Raw genomic sequence first — 16280 nt, forward strand, 5'->3', positions numbered from 1 at the left:
AAAAACATTTATTTATCTACAGAGCTTACCAGCAGAGTAAGAACATCATTCTAAAAAACAATCACCCTGGTTGTTGATAAACAATTTTTCATTTGCCGGCTTGCATGGAAACCACCAGGACTGTAACCTATTCACTTCCTGACTTCCCCGATTTGGGAAACAGAGGCATTGGTCCTGTGAACTGGCCACACATTCCTCCACAAATTGCCTTTGCTTATTGTCTCTGTATCCAGCCAATCTTTGTGGATCTGTCAAAAGCAGAAGAACTATACAACCATATGGAAAGGTAGCTCAGTAGCACAGCATCTGCTTTGCATGCAGAAGGTCCCAGGTTCAATCTTCAGTTAAGACTGGGAGAGATCTCTGCCTGAAACCTTGAAGATGTATGCTAATCTTACAAATGGCAGTTTCAAATTCCATTAGCGTTCCTATGAAACCACTGTAGGGATATAGGAAGCTACATTACACAAAGTCAGACCATCTAGCTGAGAACTGTCTACACTGACTGGCAGCAGGGGAAGGGTTGTAGTTCAGTGGTAGAACACATGCAAGAAAATCCCCATCCCCGACATCTCCAGGGAAAGATTCCTGTTGAACTCCTGGAGAGCTGCCGCCAGCCAGTGGAGTTATATTGACCAGTGGTCTGATTCTGTAAAGCATCTTCCTCTCTTTCAGCTCTCCGTGGTCTTTCCCAGCCCTAGCTAGAGATGCCAGAAATTGAACTGAAGACTATCTGCATATACAGCATGTGATCTGTGCTACTGAGATAGGACATCTTAGTAACACCAGAATTCAGCCAACATGGGCACATGTAGCTTTGAAGGATTCCTGCTGGCACATGCGCTTGCAAGGCTTTATGCTTAATGCAGATCAGATGCTAGCCTTGGGATCTACATTGCACGGAATGAATGGCTGCCTTACGGAGTTAATGCACAGTGTGTGGGGATGTGCATACGTACGACACCCTGTAATTTGCACTACCTCCAGGCACTGCACTTCCTCACAGCTAAGCAATCCAACACAGACAATATTACGCATTTAGAAAGAATCAAAAATTTTAAAAAAAGAACAAAGTGCATCTTTATCAGCTAGGTCTAACCAAGGCTGTTGGCATTGGTTCAACCCATGCCAAAACAAGGCACTTGCTTCTGGGCAAACCACTTTACTGGCAAAGGCCAAGGGTAAGAATCATGGCTGTACTGCACAGCGAAAAGATTAATGACAAGGACAACTAGATTCCCGCATGCATCACAAAGAAAGGCAGATACAAGAGATCTGTTAACAGCCTATGCTGAAAAAAGCAATAGCTTCCCTGCACCCCAATCTTTGGGTGAAATCTCCACTGGGTTCCCCCCCCCAATATATTTCAATTACATTAATGTGAACTAAATCTCCTCCTAGTCCTCTCCCTTCCTGCCTCACAAGCCTAGAACTCCGATCTTGGAGTATCTGTGCTATACAAACTTTTCAAGACCTTCCTTGCATAATCTATGTCTTCCACAAAGCTTTCCTTTAGACATCTTCCCTATTACCATAACAAATTCAAACCACATTCCAATTATTTTTTTCTTTTCTCTGCTCCTCTGTGTCCCCCCCCTCCCCCCTGGAAGTTGGAAGTCTCAAAGCAAACTCTTTACTTAAGTGCACAATCTAAAAACAGTGGTGTACAACTGGACTTATCTGCTAATGCCACTATGTTTTTGGCATATACCCATCACTTAAATTCAACTAGAGAATTGAAACAGATGAAGCCAAGTAAATGCAAATATAACATGTTGAGAATTACCTTCTTCAGGTGAAGTTATATAGCAGCTAAAAGGGGCACAATGTTGCATTCCCTTCTACATTTATGGAGAGTGAATATTATTATTCAGAAAATACTCAAAATTAGTGAAAGTAGTAATGGGCACCATAGAAGGAGTAAAGATAGTTTGGGAAAAGCATTTGGGAGAGGAAATAACTCTGAAGGAGTGGGAATGCTTGTGGGTAATGAAGAGAATGAAATCAGTATCAGCATATATTCAGGAAAATACTATGAAAGGATGAAAGTGTTGCACAGATAGTACTATACTCCTATGCAGCAAACACACATGCAGAGAAAGGTCCGGCTAAATTCTTGGAAAGGGGGGGAGGAGTCTCTGGCTGGAATGTCAGGAGGTCCAGGGGTGCTGAAATAGAGTGTAAAGAGAAAAGTCTAAAGTTGCAGGGTAATTGATTGCAAGAACTCCAAAACATTGCTTTCTGAGTCTGAAGGTAACACCATACCAAAAGAGCTTGTACCATTTATATGGCTTGCAGCTAGACTTGTTATTACACAAAATTGGAAATGTTCTAGAGAGTTGCCCATAGATTGTTGTTACAGCAGCACAAAAGCTTATCTATCAGAATGTGCGATCAAAAGGCTAGCAAAACCAGAGTAATATTTCACTTTCTGGAAGGACTTTATTTCTTATATAATGAAAAACAATGAGACCACTCATTAAAAGTATGCTTCAGTTGGAAAAATTAATAGTGGAATCAGCATTATAATTTCCAGTTCTAGGTGGATGGAACAGGGATTTTTCTTGCCTTTGTAACAAAAAGATAAAAAGACGAAAAGTTATTTTTGTTACTGAACTGTTTGCTGTTTACAGTTCTGTATTGTCAAGTATCATAAATAAACAATTTCCTTTGGAAGGATCTTTTGAAACATGTTGATGATCATTTATTAAATTATATTTGCACCTACTTTCCTTTTCTTGTTGCTACTCTGTGTTATTAGTGAAGCCTTGCTTTTTTAGTCGGCTTAGTGGCCATCAGCCACAGAACTGCTTTATAGCTTTATGGTCTCAGATTATGCCCACATGCTGTTTAGAAGCAAGATTTACATGAATGAGCCACAAACTTTCCTATCTATTTGTCTTAGAGTTAGATCAGTGGTTTCCAACGTTTATGAGTACAGGACCCCCTTTGTAGCCTCAAAAATTTTCACAACCCCGACATGCTAATTCTTGTAATTTTAGTCTATGTTAATTGAAAAAAATACATAATGAAGCATTAAAAATGTCATTTTTTATTCACCACAAAAGCAAACATGATGGTGATGATATTTATTACCTGTCATTCATCGGAAGGGCCCAGGGCAGGTTACAGCAATATAAACAACATTTAACAAATTTTGAAGGAAATGAGATCTAAGTAAACCACCCAGAGTGGTGAACAGTGCCTGGTTGATGCCAGGACATTTGGACTTTGGTTTAAGTGTTCCACCTGTATACAAGGATGCCTCCTCTTCAGCACTCTGCTCAGGAAGCTTCATACGACAAGAAAAACATGTCTAACAGACAGAATGTCAACTGGTGAAGCTTTCTCCATAATTGTATTTCCATAATAGAAAAGGTTTAATTTAATTCCTGTTTAATTTCTGCCTGCCACGCAGCTGTTAAAGGCACAAGAGCCCTGCTCTCCCCCAATGCTAACCCTAAGCCATGCAAAGTACTCAAATTAAGAGAAAAAACAACAAAATTTGAACTTAACATATTTTTAAATATTTAAAAATACAATGAACATATACAACTGTATAAAAACACACTCAAAGCTTTGATAAACAGCAACAAAAATACACTGAGCATGTGCAATGTCATATTTTTAAAACTTATTTTACCCATCTTTTTTTGCTCACTTACTACCTTGGCTCAGCTACTAACTCTCAGCCTAACCTACCTTGTATGGCTGTTGCTCCACTGAATTCTATAGGACTTACTTCTGAGTAGACCTGGTTAGGATTGCAGCCTAAGTCCTTGTATTACAGACATAATTTTTTACTTCCTTTAACCAGTAAAAGCCCCATGTCCCTCCCAAAAAAGTAATACAGCTTCAAAACTTCAACAGAATCTTAGTTTGTTCTGATTACTGCAATTTGATTTACCTGGGAGTAGGACCCATTAAATATGAAGAGACTTACTTCTGAGTAGACATGTATATCTTGTGCTATAAGTTAACTATACAGTGAATTTTTAATGAGTGCCCCTTTCCCCCCTTCATGGGGGGAAGCTCCAGGACTCCATCCTGTTAGTTTTTTGGCAGGCAGACCCCTCCTTGGATCCCTCTATCTCTACAGCCAAAGCCAAACAGCTTGATCAATCTTCCCACACATGACAAAAGAGGGGGAGGGAGAGGCACTGCAGCTGGCCCCTCCTCTTGACATACTCTCTTGAGTGCTGCTCAGCTTTCTGTGTGGGGAGAACTGACTATGCCAACTGGAAAGAAGGGGAGGCAGAAGCAGCTGCGAGCCCATGCAGTGCAGGCTCACAAGTTGGTGGCGCACAGACCAGCCCTTAATTCATTTTTAAAATTAATAAATAAATATTCTCTTGGCTCTTTGCAACCTCCCCTGGGATGCCTTCCTGACCTGCAGGTTGGGAAACACTGAGTTAGATCATATCAATGATCTTCCTCATTATTCTGTTTTAGTCCATATGCAGAATTCAATTATTTTCTAGTAACATTTGTACACAGTATCCCTTGCACACCCCATAAACAAGAGCACTTGCTGGCTAACAGTCTGTGAAAATTACTCGCTTCGGGATCTTTTGCCTGGATAGCTAGCAAAATCAGGGAAAAGTTCACAACTAGCAAGTAGGATTTTAAATAAACTGTTCTCAGCATTGAGTCAATTACTTAAAACAATGCTCAGAAATTAAGGAGGGCTGTACCATACAGTGAAATGATGAAAGAGGCAGAATTCACCAGGTGCAGGAAATAATCTATGCCAAATTGATTCTAAGCACATTTCAATCATGTGTAGTCGCCCTCTTGGGAAAGCATATGGGAGAAGATTACTTTCACATCTTAATTCTCCCTTCTCCTCCATAACACAAAACTAGTATGATATGTAATGAAACAAATATTCCAAGAACACAACTCTGCTGTAGCGTTGCTGGTCACAGCAATGGTACCAATGACAAATTATTATCTTACTTAACTGAACTACAGAAAGTATTCTTGCTATTAATCACCAATCCCAAATCCAGCTTCCTCGTAAAAGTGGTAGTTTTGTTCTTCAGTGAAGCATCCAAAGTCAAGGCAACTCCTATCTATATCAGGGTGCCATTTCAATAAGAGGTTTTTGGAGTGGGGAAGGAGATGGAGAATGAGCAAAGGCCAGTCTTTGGATCAAAACAGATGTTAAAGCAGCATGACCGTGCATCAGAATTGGGGTTATGCTGGTTTCCTACAAAGTTGTGAGGGACGGTTGAAAGAATACCATGGATGGAGGATGCCAAACCCTTTCTGTGCCCAAAACAGGGGTGCAAGTGGAATGGAGTGTCTCTAAATGTGGCCCTCCAAGCCTCTCTGTCTGGCCCTCAGGACTCTCCCCATACCACACCCCCTCCCCAACAGCCCTCTTTTGCACCATCCTTGGGTATTTTACCTGGCTGGAATGTGCCCTTGAACTTTGACAATACCTCTTTCTTGATAGGAGAATGTAGAATATATATGCATGAATATATGTAGAATCTAGCCTTCTCTGTTTACACTCAGGGATCCTGGAGAGATGTACAACACATGCATCTTTCTTCATTGCAAAATAATTTCATGTGTGATTCAATAAAGGCTCAAGGAAAACTACAAGGGCTCAGACTACCCTGTGCCTCCCATCAGCCTTCTTTCTGGCTTTTTGTTGACATTGAGGCATCATGATCAAAGAGACAAGGCACAGAACCCCAAGAACTTATTTCATTGGGAGTTTATGGGTGCACAAAAGCAATCCCTAGGGTACACCTAGGGTGTATATATATACATGTGCTTGTTGTAAACTGCTTTGATATACTTTTATGAATAAAGGTGTGTGCATATATATATATATATATATATATATAAAAGTATATCAAAGCAGTTTACAACAAGCACATATATATACACAATAAAAAATCACACAAAAATTTAAGATCAGAAATCATCAACTATTATATAAATATATTTTCTTAATTGTCTACATGAGCTTGGTGGCATAGCTTTCAGCAGATGTTTAAACGTTAAAACAGAAGGCACCTGCAGAATATCTATTGGCAGATCATTCCATAGGACTGGGTCATCTTGGGCTGTACACCCCTGCTCTATTTCCAGAGGCAGCTTCAAGAGTATACTTCTGTGCAATTGTATCCCATTTGCCTGAGGCTTGAAAGGGTAATCGCAGTAAGTTACCTGCATGCACGTCACTGGGAAGCCAAAAAAGGTTGTAAGTACAGGATTCTAGCTTTTGGCAACATAAATGGCCTTTAACCTAGAACAGCAGGACATACAATATCCAGTCAAGAATCTGTAATATATTTTAATTGGGATTTATGATTAAAGTTGTAGATGTTTAGCAGCTGGATACAGTCATTGAAATACTGATGCTTCTAAAGAATTGTTTGGACAAACTAACCATGCAATCCTATGGTGTGGGGACAAAAAGTGAGGGTGGTTCATCCACTTTATACTATGCCTTACTGGGCTCCTGCCTGCAACACAGATGTGATGGTGGAGGAGACCACTTGTGTTTGTTTGTTTGTTCCAGGCTTTATTTAAAAAACAAACAAACTGGGGAGATGCTTTGCTCCCATTAGAAACAAAGCGATGGAAAAGTGAGGGATTTTTACCAGCTCCTGAGATGATCTAAATCCCTCCCCAGTTTGGCGGTACACTGGGGAACCAGGACATTCGCCAGTCCTCCCCCAAAACAGTCCCCTTTTGGCCTAGCTGTTGTCAATAGGGCCAGGGCCTTTGATGCTTCCACAGCAGAAAGGAAGGATGTAATGTCTCCTCACGGCTGGAGTTCGATTCCAACGGAAGGAAGAAGTCGAATCTCCGGTAAAAGGGGTCGAGGTCCACTCAGCCTTCCATCCATCCATGGTCGGTAAAATGAGTACCCGGCATATGCTGGGGGGTAAAGAAAGGCCGGGGAAGGAACTGGCAATCCCACCCCATATATATACGGTCTGCCTAGTAAACGTCGCAAGACGTCACCCTAAGAGTCAGAAACAACTCGCACTACAAGTGCAGGGACACCTTTACCTTTTTACTGAATAAACCAACCGGTCCTCACTTCTATTACAGTGACAGACATTTTTGTAGAACATTTCTCTACCTAAGACAATATAGCAGCGACTTTTAACATGGCAGACAACATTTGCTTTCCTCTGCATGGTTACTCTCTGAAAATGAGGAATTATTCAATACAAGTGTGATTGTTTACTGGCTGTCTAGCACTAAAAAAATAGGACATTTGCCTTAGTTATTCAGAAATGCCTGAATACATACCATATTCTGGAATGATGGCTGATGATCTAATGGGGCAAAAATGCTACGTATCATTAACCAAAATGGAGCCACAGGAGCGAGATGGAGTTTAAAACATGGGCTTTGTAATAGGTGGATAGGTGAAAATAAAAGGTTGACAGATGTAGATGGAACAAAGCAACCAAACTGCGTGGGGCAACATGCAAATCCTTTCTTGCACTGAGTTACATGACAGCCTTGAGTCAATTCCCTTCTCTGGCTAGTCTAGCTGAATATCACACAACGTTATCTTGCGTACACATCACTCAGAATATAAAAGTTGAACTCCCTGTTGCTCAAGTTCAGGAATTTCTTGCTTCCATCTCTGCCTGCAGCCCTCACCGGATCATCACCCTTACCTCTAGACATAACCCTTTCTTGAAGACGAAGAAGAAACTAGAGTGCCATGAAAGGTCTTCTGGGGCAATTGTAATCCAAGCTTGAAGAATTCGTAAAGACAAAGTTTTCTTTAGAGTGTACACAAGATAATGGGTGCCTCCAGAATGACAGTATTTTGTGGGAATGATTCAGTTGCGTACCGAACTTTGATAAATTAAAGGGGACTAAAATGGATTCCTGCACTGAGCAGGGGGCTGGACTCGAAGGCCCTTCCAACTGTACTGTTCTATGATTCTATAAAAATCCCCTGTAGCCCTGACACAATAAATAAATAAATAAATAAGGATTTTTTTTGCAGTTTGGAAGGTAACATGGAAATGCCTTGAAAAGTGCTGAACGAACCAACTAACAGGAAAATGTGTAAACACTCTGCAAGAAAATCGGGATGAATGCTCATTGTCACATAATCACCCCACAAAGAAATCAGAACAAGTGTTCAACAATGACCAGAGATAATCCAACTTCTGTGTAAGCTTTGTGCAAGCAAATCAGAATGGATGCTCAGTAAATAAGTTGTCTGCAGGGGCCCTTTGCTACTGGGTCAAAGAAGCTTCCTTGCTCAACCCAAGGAGGAAAAAAACAAACTACCAAACAATAGCCAACTTACACGAATTTTGATGATTCTAGTCTTTGTGCCACAATTCTTTTTAAACAGCATCTTCTGAAAAAGAAGCAGAAACCTAGGGTAAGAGCCAGCTGGTATGCACGATATATGCAGGGTAGCTGCATCATTCATCTGTAGCGTTAAATAATGCTGGAGTGCTAGAAGGGAGTCAGGAGTTTAAGCAAACATTTAAGAACTACTGCTAAGTTCCATGACACTAAATCTGTGGCTTTCTTCCTATTATAAATAGGAGGTGTGGGAGAGGTCTGTTCCAAGCAGATTCCATACTTGGAGCAAAGGGTTAAAAATACCCTTCCCCCCATGATCCCAGTCTGAGGGTTTTGGAGGACGCACACACCAGCTATTCTATTTTTTAATCAACTTTGCAAAGGCAAACTACACAATAGTCACATTTAGTTTGACCCTTAAACACTTTGCTCTTAAAGGATGTTGCTGTGTTTTGGAGCAACTGCATGGCAGGAAGTGGTTCTGCAAGACTAACTTACATCACTGCCAAGGGGGTGGGGGGAATGGCATTTGCTGAATTTCTCCTGGCAATTAACTTTAAAAGGCACAACCATTGGCAACCTTACTTGAGAGTTTCTGGAAACTTCGCAATAGACAGTTATGGAACAGCAGGTCCTAAGGCACAAATCTCTGCATTACCAGCAGACAAAGTGGCTGTATGTTTTGCAAGAGAAGGCTGTGAGTACATTAAGTTGCCTACAGCAAAGCGTTTCCATTGGCCACACCTGGCCGATCAGTTGTGAAATCTGTTTGAAGCTGAATCTAAAAAACAACAACACTCGAGCTTATCCCACCAGGTTTTACAGTAAAAGTAAATGTCTCCCTACCCTAAGCTCTAAGTTAGACGTGGGTGGGAACAAAGATGGCTTCTTCAGTCTCCAAAAGATGGCTTCGTCAGACCCCAACACCATCCAAAACTATATACAATCCCTGTGTGTATATACAATGCGGGGATAGTCAATGTGGTGCCCTCTGTGTTTTGAGTATTCATGGCACATTCTCGCTCAGTCTTTGCATTTTTTTCACAATACAAATGTATAAATAATTTCATCACAATGCTTTGCAAACCAAATTGCTAAAATTAAGAATAAATGGTAGAGGTGTTGAAAAGACATTTTAAAGGTTTTCAAAAATCAATATATTAACATGAAACCCCAGTAAAATGTTTCCACAAATTCCAGCACAGCATTTTTTCAAATTGCTGATCTATTCTTAAGGCATACTAAGGCATATTTAAGCCACACACTTAAACAGGTTTAATAGTTGCTTCCCCTCCCCAGCGAGCCCTAGGAACTAAACCACTTTGGGATCATTTACAAGAGAAAATGATACATAAGAATATCAAATAAATAAATAACTCTGTGAGGAAGGCTAGAAATATCAGCACTTGACAAAGTAAAATTCCCAAGGTTTCTTTGGGGAAGTCATGACAGTTACCTATATGACAGTTTTAATGCACTTAAAAAATGTATTGAATCCTGGCAACAAAATTGATCTCTGTGTGGAAGACTGTTAGATGCAGGTTGGGGGTTATACAAGTTGTAGTAAACAACATCTTGCAGATTAACCTCAATGGGTCTACCCTGAGTAGGACCAGCATTGAATACCACCCCTAATGCAGGCTGATCTTCTTGCCCCTCAAATTATAGGGCCAACCTATATGGGGAATTATAAGGTCACTTTTGGAATAGTGCCACCATTTTGTAATGGGCCCCAAATAAAACTGGGATGTGTTTTTAAATGATGGACATTGATTCTGCAATGCTGCACTGAGCAAAGGAAATGTGTGGGTAAAAGAGAGTAATGTAGATGAACTTCATAACAGCAGAGCTTGTGGTTATGCTGGTCCCATAGCATGAGCGAGAAAAGAAACTTGAAAGATAGACGAAAAGGACCATCATAACCACAAGCTCTGCTATTACAAAGTTCATGTACATCACTCTGTCTTTCACACACACACACACACACACACACACACACACACACACACACACACGAGTCTTTGTTTATTGCAACACTACAGAATCAAAGTATATCATTTTTAAAACATGGCAGTTTTTACTTAGAGACCATTACAAAATGGCAGCACTGTTCCAAAAGTGACATGATACCTTTTCAGCATGAAACTGGGCAGTTTAGTACTGTTCAGCAAAACACTCGGATACAAACGAGATCCTTCAGAAGTGGCACACCCAAACCAAGTGGGTAACAAGAGAAATTCCATAGCCAGAAACCATCAAGTTGTCAAAAAGATACTACTTCAAGATTAAGCAATTCAGTGCTCAGAAGTCTCCTTAATGAGAAGTTTAATCAAGCAAGACTGCTCTAACTAAAACAACAACATGGACAGCCAGAAACAAGAACCACCCAGTATGAATCCCAGACAGCATTGCAAAACCGATTATCAGTATGAGCCAGATTAATGAGGATTTGGACCTTTGCCCACTAGTTCTCACACTTATATCAAGTTATTACCTTAGCAATGGTCAGTGTCCAATGGACTACCTGCCACCTGCACAAAACATTTGCTTTGCCACTAAGCTATGGTCCTTCTGATCACCCAATACAGCCTCTCTCCACAAACTCCCCAAAACACTCTTATTTTAATTGCTTGTTCCTGTAAGTAAGCTCCCAAGTAACCAAGCAATTGCTTGCTCCCAAGTAAGACTGCCAGCTTAATACACCCTTGGCATCTGTGTCCTCAACAGCAGCTTGATGTGCATATGTAAATAGCACCCAATAATCCCTATTGCCATACCATGAAAAGTTTCACCTACTGATTTTTTGCAAATTAAACTGATGTTAAGGGTACAAGAGCAGACCACAGCGGCTTTTCCCCCCATTGCAGCTGGAGATCCATGTATGCCCCCTTGAGCTCCTTGGAGAAAAAGGTGGGATATAAATACAATAAAAAAATAAACAAACTGAAATCCAAGCTTGTGGGATCAATTCATCCCCAGTGCTCTCAACACTTAAAGAGATTTCCAGGCAGAACACACCAAGAGGAAACAGTTCTAATTCACGCATGCACCAGCCAACTCTGAACATAATTTCCTGGAGATCCCTATAAAATAAACTTGAGCTTCCAGCATTGCTGTGAAAGGTATCATCAATCTACTATTTTCCAGGCAATTTCAGTGCCTTCTTGTTTTTACCCCACTCCATCCCAGTTATAACACTATAAATGTTATTGTTAAAAGTGTCATGGGTGCCAGCACAAAATGGCTGCCATGGGCAATTAATTGCATGTTAAAAAATCAGTCACCTCCATAACTTGGTGAGATTCTGAAGGGATGAAAACAGATACCCCTTATAAAAATACCAGCTGTAATACTGTAAAGGAAAATAACACAAAAGATCATCAGGCCTTACACATTTTCAGCCTTGCCACAAAACCAATGGCTTATTTTGAAAGTCCCCTGGATAAGAGGACAATTGTTTTTGTCATACAAGGGCAATGCCCAGTTCGCACTGTTGCCTGGATTCTCAAGCTCTGGGTCTGGAGGCCTAAGTGGTTGGCAGAGGGAGAGAAAAGCAAAAGATACCTGCATGGCAGTTTCAAGCCCCGGGACTCTGAAAGCAAGACAAAAATGCTACTGTTAGAAAAAGGAAGCAGCTGCTGGGATCCTCTCTCTGACTCACACACATATACAGAGAGAACTCATAAAGAACCAGCTTCTTCCTCCAGCATCTTCAGCTCCTGGCCTTTGGGCCCGTGTCTAAAGCAGTTGGCAAGCAACATTGCTGGACATCATTGGCTGGTGGAGGTCAAAGAAAAGAGCCAAGAAGCAACATTTGGGACTTTTTAGTTTAGAAAAGAGGTGAGTAAGGGGAAACATGACAGAGTTGCATAGGGTCATGCATGGTGTGGAGAAAATGGGTAGAGAGAAGGTTTTTTCCCCTTCTCTCGAACTCAGGGCCATCCCATGAAGTTGAATGTTGGAACACTCAGGAAAGACAAAAGTACTTCTTCACACAAAGCATAGCTGAACTATGGAATTTGCTCCCACAAGAGGTAGCGATGGCCACCAACTTGGATGGCTTTAAAAGAGAATTAGACAAAGTCATGGAGGACAAGGCTATCAATGGCTACAAGCCACAATGGCTGTGCTCTATCTCCATGGTCGGCGGCAGTATGCCTCTGAATACCAGTTATTGGGAATCACAAGTGGGGCAAGTGTTGTTGTGCTCAGGTTCTTCTTGTGGGCTACCCAAAGGCATCTGGTTGGCCACTAAGAGAATAAGATGCTGGACTAGATGGGCCTTTGTCCTGATCCGGGGCCTTATGTTCTAATTCACACTTTCTTGTACGTAACAGCACAAGGCACACTGCCTAGGGTTGCCACATCTCTAGGTCTGTTAAAACGTTGGGAGTCAGCAATGGAAAGATCTGCCCATTTGCTCATATCATGGAAGCACCAGCCTTCTCCTGCCTGCTTTTCTGCTCCAAATCTCAGAGAGAGGCTGCAGGGTCTTACCATTTGTGCTTCTGGTGCTCCAACCACAGATGGCACTCCATCTGTGCTTCGATTATAAATGTAAATGTACTGCCTTCAAGTCAATTCCGACTTGTGGTGACCCTATGAATAGGGTTTTCATGAGGCTGAGAGGCAGTGACTGGCCCAAGGTCACCCAGTGAGCTTCATGGCTATGTGGGGATTCCAACCCTGGTCTCCCAGGTCGTAGTCCAACACCTTAACCACTACACCACACTGGCTCTGTTCTTCGATTATATGAATGTAGAAATTCTAAGTACAAGGACTTTGAAATCTTGGGAGGTGCACACTAAAAGCAAAGCACCCTCCTTTTAGCTTGTAAAAGTTTAGCCTTTACTAGAAGAATATTATTATTATTTATTTATTTATTTATACCCAGCTTTTTGGCCAAAGGCCCTCAAGGCAGCTTACAAAAAACACAAATATAAAAATAGAATATAAAATACATCAATAAAACAATACAATTTACAAAATACAATTTACAAAAGTTAAATAACTGCTCTTAGACTAACAATGTAAAATGCACGACACATGAGGGGAAAGGGACAGGGAAGAACAAGGGGGGGGAAGCATGCTCAGGCACCAGCTCTCAAATTACAGTTCTTATCATGACCAGCTGGAAATGGAAGAAGGTAGCCTGATAGCATGGTGGCTACTGGAGAGGGCAAGGGCAGCTAGTCGCTCAGCAGATATGGGATTACCCTCATAAGTAATATGTCGGTTTCAAACCTATACATGTTTAGGTAGGAGTAAGCGGCTTACTGTAAGCTACATGGGTTTCGGTATACAGTAGGGCCCTGCTTACCGGCGCTTCGCTTCCCGGAGTTCTGCTAATGCGGCGGCTTTAATTCCCCCTTTTTAAAGCCGATTTTTGCGATTTTGTGGCATTTTTACGTCATTTTCGCGCAATGGGGTTCCACTTTACGGCGATTTCCACTTTACGGCAGGGGTCTGGAACGGAACCTGCCGTATAAGCGGGGCCCGCCTGTAGTTATAAGACCAGTCATATTGACTGAAACTTCAAATGAGCCAAGTTCCTCCTTTTCTAGTTCTTTTGAGGATTCTGCAGCTCTGCACAAAATTACAAGCAGCCAGGCTCACTACCACCTCCTTTGTCTTAACTGCTACACTGTGTATGATAAAAGATTTATATACCCCAAATTCTACCTGTAAAAACGGTAATTCCAGACAAATTAAGATTCCAAGTTACTAGGCCTCAATAAGGAAAACTTCCTTCTCCTTCCTTGTCCTTTACATTACAGATTGGATATTACCTCCTTCATCACATCAGCTACTCACCAACAGCACCTCCATTTTGTCAGAACTGGATTTTAGTTTATTGATCTACATCCAGGTATTCACCCATAGGTGCGAAGAGTCTTTGTAAACAATTGATAGCAATCAGTGCTGACAGCAGGGTGGAATGCCACCTATTTCAAGTCTTGGCAGCAACCCAATACTTATTTCACAATAGCCCCAGATCCATAACACTCTGTAGTACAAACAGGGTAGCTGCAGAGATCTCCTTGCACATTTTTAAATTTTGCAAATAATAAGTGCCACTTTGATAGCACTGTGGCCAAACTATTTTCACCAAAATGTTGCCAGTTGCCGAGCTTGAGACTTAAGAGTGGAATTTCACAACAGCCATGTTTATAGACTCAGAGAAAATCAAAGCTACTTTACAAATGAATATTACTCTTACATTATCTAAGTAACAAAACAGAGACCTAGCAAGTCCCTTCTTCCATCCTTCTCTGCAAGTCACAGCTGTCCAGAGACCAGCAAACCCTCCCAATAGTGTGGTTTTGATTCTCTTACCAAGTCATACACAGAGTAAGAAAATGCACCAAAGTAAATTGAAACTAAATCCATAAATTGCATCATTATTTTGAGGGTTTACATTTGATTTTGAGAAGATATTGCCTATTTATTCCACACCACATAGATTCCCTCCACAATCAGAAATAAGCTATAGTTCTGCTTCTCCATTGGTCAATTACACCACAGTTAGTGATGGGCTTAGGTAGCTGGTTCCTATCCGTTTGAATTTCAACAGTACGGCTTTCAGCACCGATCCACCATTTTTTTGTCCCCGATTGTTTGCACAATTGCTGATTTGCAGGTTTTTGCTAACAAAAATGGTATATGAAAATGCCTGTGCTGTAGGCACTTGTTCCACTGAGTTAAGAATGCATCAGCATATAGGAAAGCCGATTACAAACACAATAACATATAATTTAGAGCGGATTTTTTAAAAAAGCACCAATGACAACCTCATGAACCACCACAGGAAATCAATGCCGGTCCGAAAACAATGCAGATTGTTGGATTATGTCAAAATTTGTTATGTTACTGTAAACCGCCGAGAGAGCTTCAGTTATGGGGCGGTATACAAGTACAATAAATAAATAAAATCCAGTAATAAATCCAATTTTTTGCTGGATGTCAGTTCATGAAATGGCATTCACACAGTTGAAAGAACTATTAACAAAAACTCCTGTTTTGAAATATTACAATGTGAAAGAACCTGTAACTCTGTCAGTGGACGCTAGTTCTACAGGCTTAGGTGCTGTACTGTTCAAAGAGGTGCACCTGTTGCATATGCTTCTAAAGCAATGACTGCGGCCCAACAGAACTATGCTCAAATAGAAAAGGAAATGTTGGCAATAGTGTTTGGATGCACAAGATTCCATCAATTTCTCTATGGCAAAAAAGTGACTGTGGAAACAGACCACAAACCATTGGACGCAATTTTCAGAAAACCTTTGCATAATGCACCTCCAAGAATCCAAAGGTGGCAGTTAACACTGCAGAAATATCAATTACAAGTGCACTATAGACCAGGCAAAGAATAATTGCTGATACCCTGTCCAGGGCATATCTTGAACAGGGTGAAGGAATAAGTTCTGAAGAAGCTGAGGTTGCTGTTAACCTCATGTTATCTTATTTACCAATCTCCGAATCAAAACTGAAAGAATTTTAGGTGGCTACTGAAAATGATCGCATTTTGCAAATCCTGAAAAATGCCATTTTGCAGGGGTGGCCAGATAGAAGAGTAGAAGTTCCAGAGTGTATACGTGTTTATTGGAATTACAGAGAGGAATTAAGTGTTCATGATGGACTCATTTTTAAAAGTGACAGAATCGTAGTACCACAAGATTTGAGGAAAGAGCTATTGAATATTATACATGAGTCATCTGGGTGTTGAATTATGTAAAAAGCAGGCATGAGAAGCTGTATATTGGCCAGGTATGTGTGCCCAAATTGAAGAATTGGTACTGTCATGTACCACATGTCACACCTTCAGAAATAAAAACCAAAAAGAACCAATGTTACCTCATGAAATTCCAAGAAGACCTTGGCAGAAGCTAGGAATGGACTTGTTTGAATTTGAAAGAAAGGACTATCTACTTTTGGTTGATTATTATTCAAAATATGTGGAAATATGT

At 40.9% G+C, this 16280-nt stretch overlaps 1 protein-coding gene across 5 annotated transcripts in view; it reads right to left on the reverse strand.

Moving 5' to 3' along the window:
* LOC133383714 (uncharacterized) overlaps positions 1-16280 on the reverse strand; it is a 77843-nt gene that overhangs the window by 24408 nt on the left and 37155 nt on the right. For 3 of the 5 annotated variants that reach the window (XM_061624925.1, XM_061624924.1, XM_061624928.1), the window contains exon 4: positions 8309-8362. The exons of the other annotated variants lie outside the window; for them this stretch is intronic. In XM_061624925.1, the coding sequence (XP_061480909.1) occupies positions 8309-8362 (54 nt within the window). The remainder of the gene's footprint in view (positions 1-8308; positions 8363-16280) is intronic. 5 annotated transcript variants of the gene reach the window in all.

Source organism: Rhineura floridana, chromosome 4 (genome assembly GCF_030035675.1).
Source record: "Rhineura floridana isolate rRhiFlo1 chromosome 4, rRhiFlo1.hap2, whole genome shotgun sequence".
Lineage (NCBI taxonomy): Eukaryota > Metazoa > Chordata > Lepidosauria > Squamata > Rhineuridae > Rhineura > Rhineura floridana.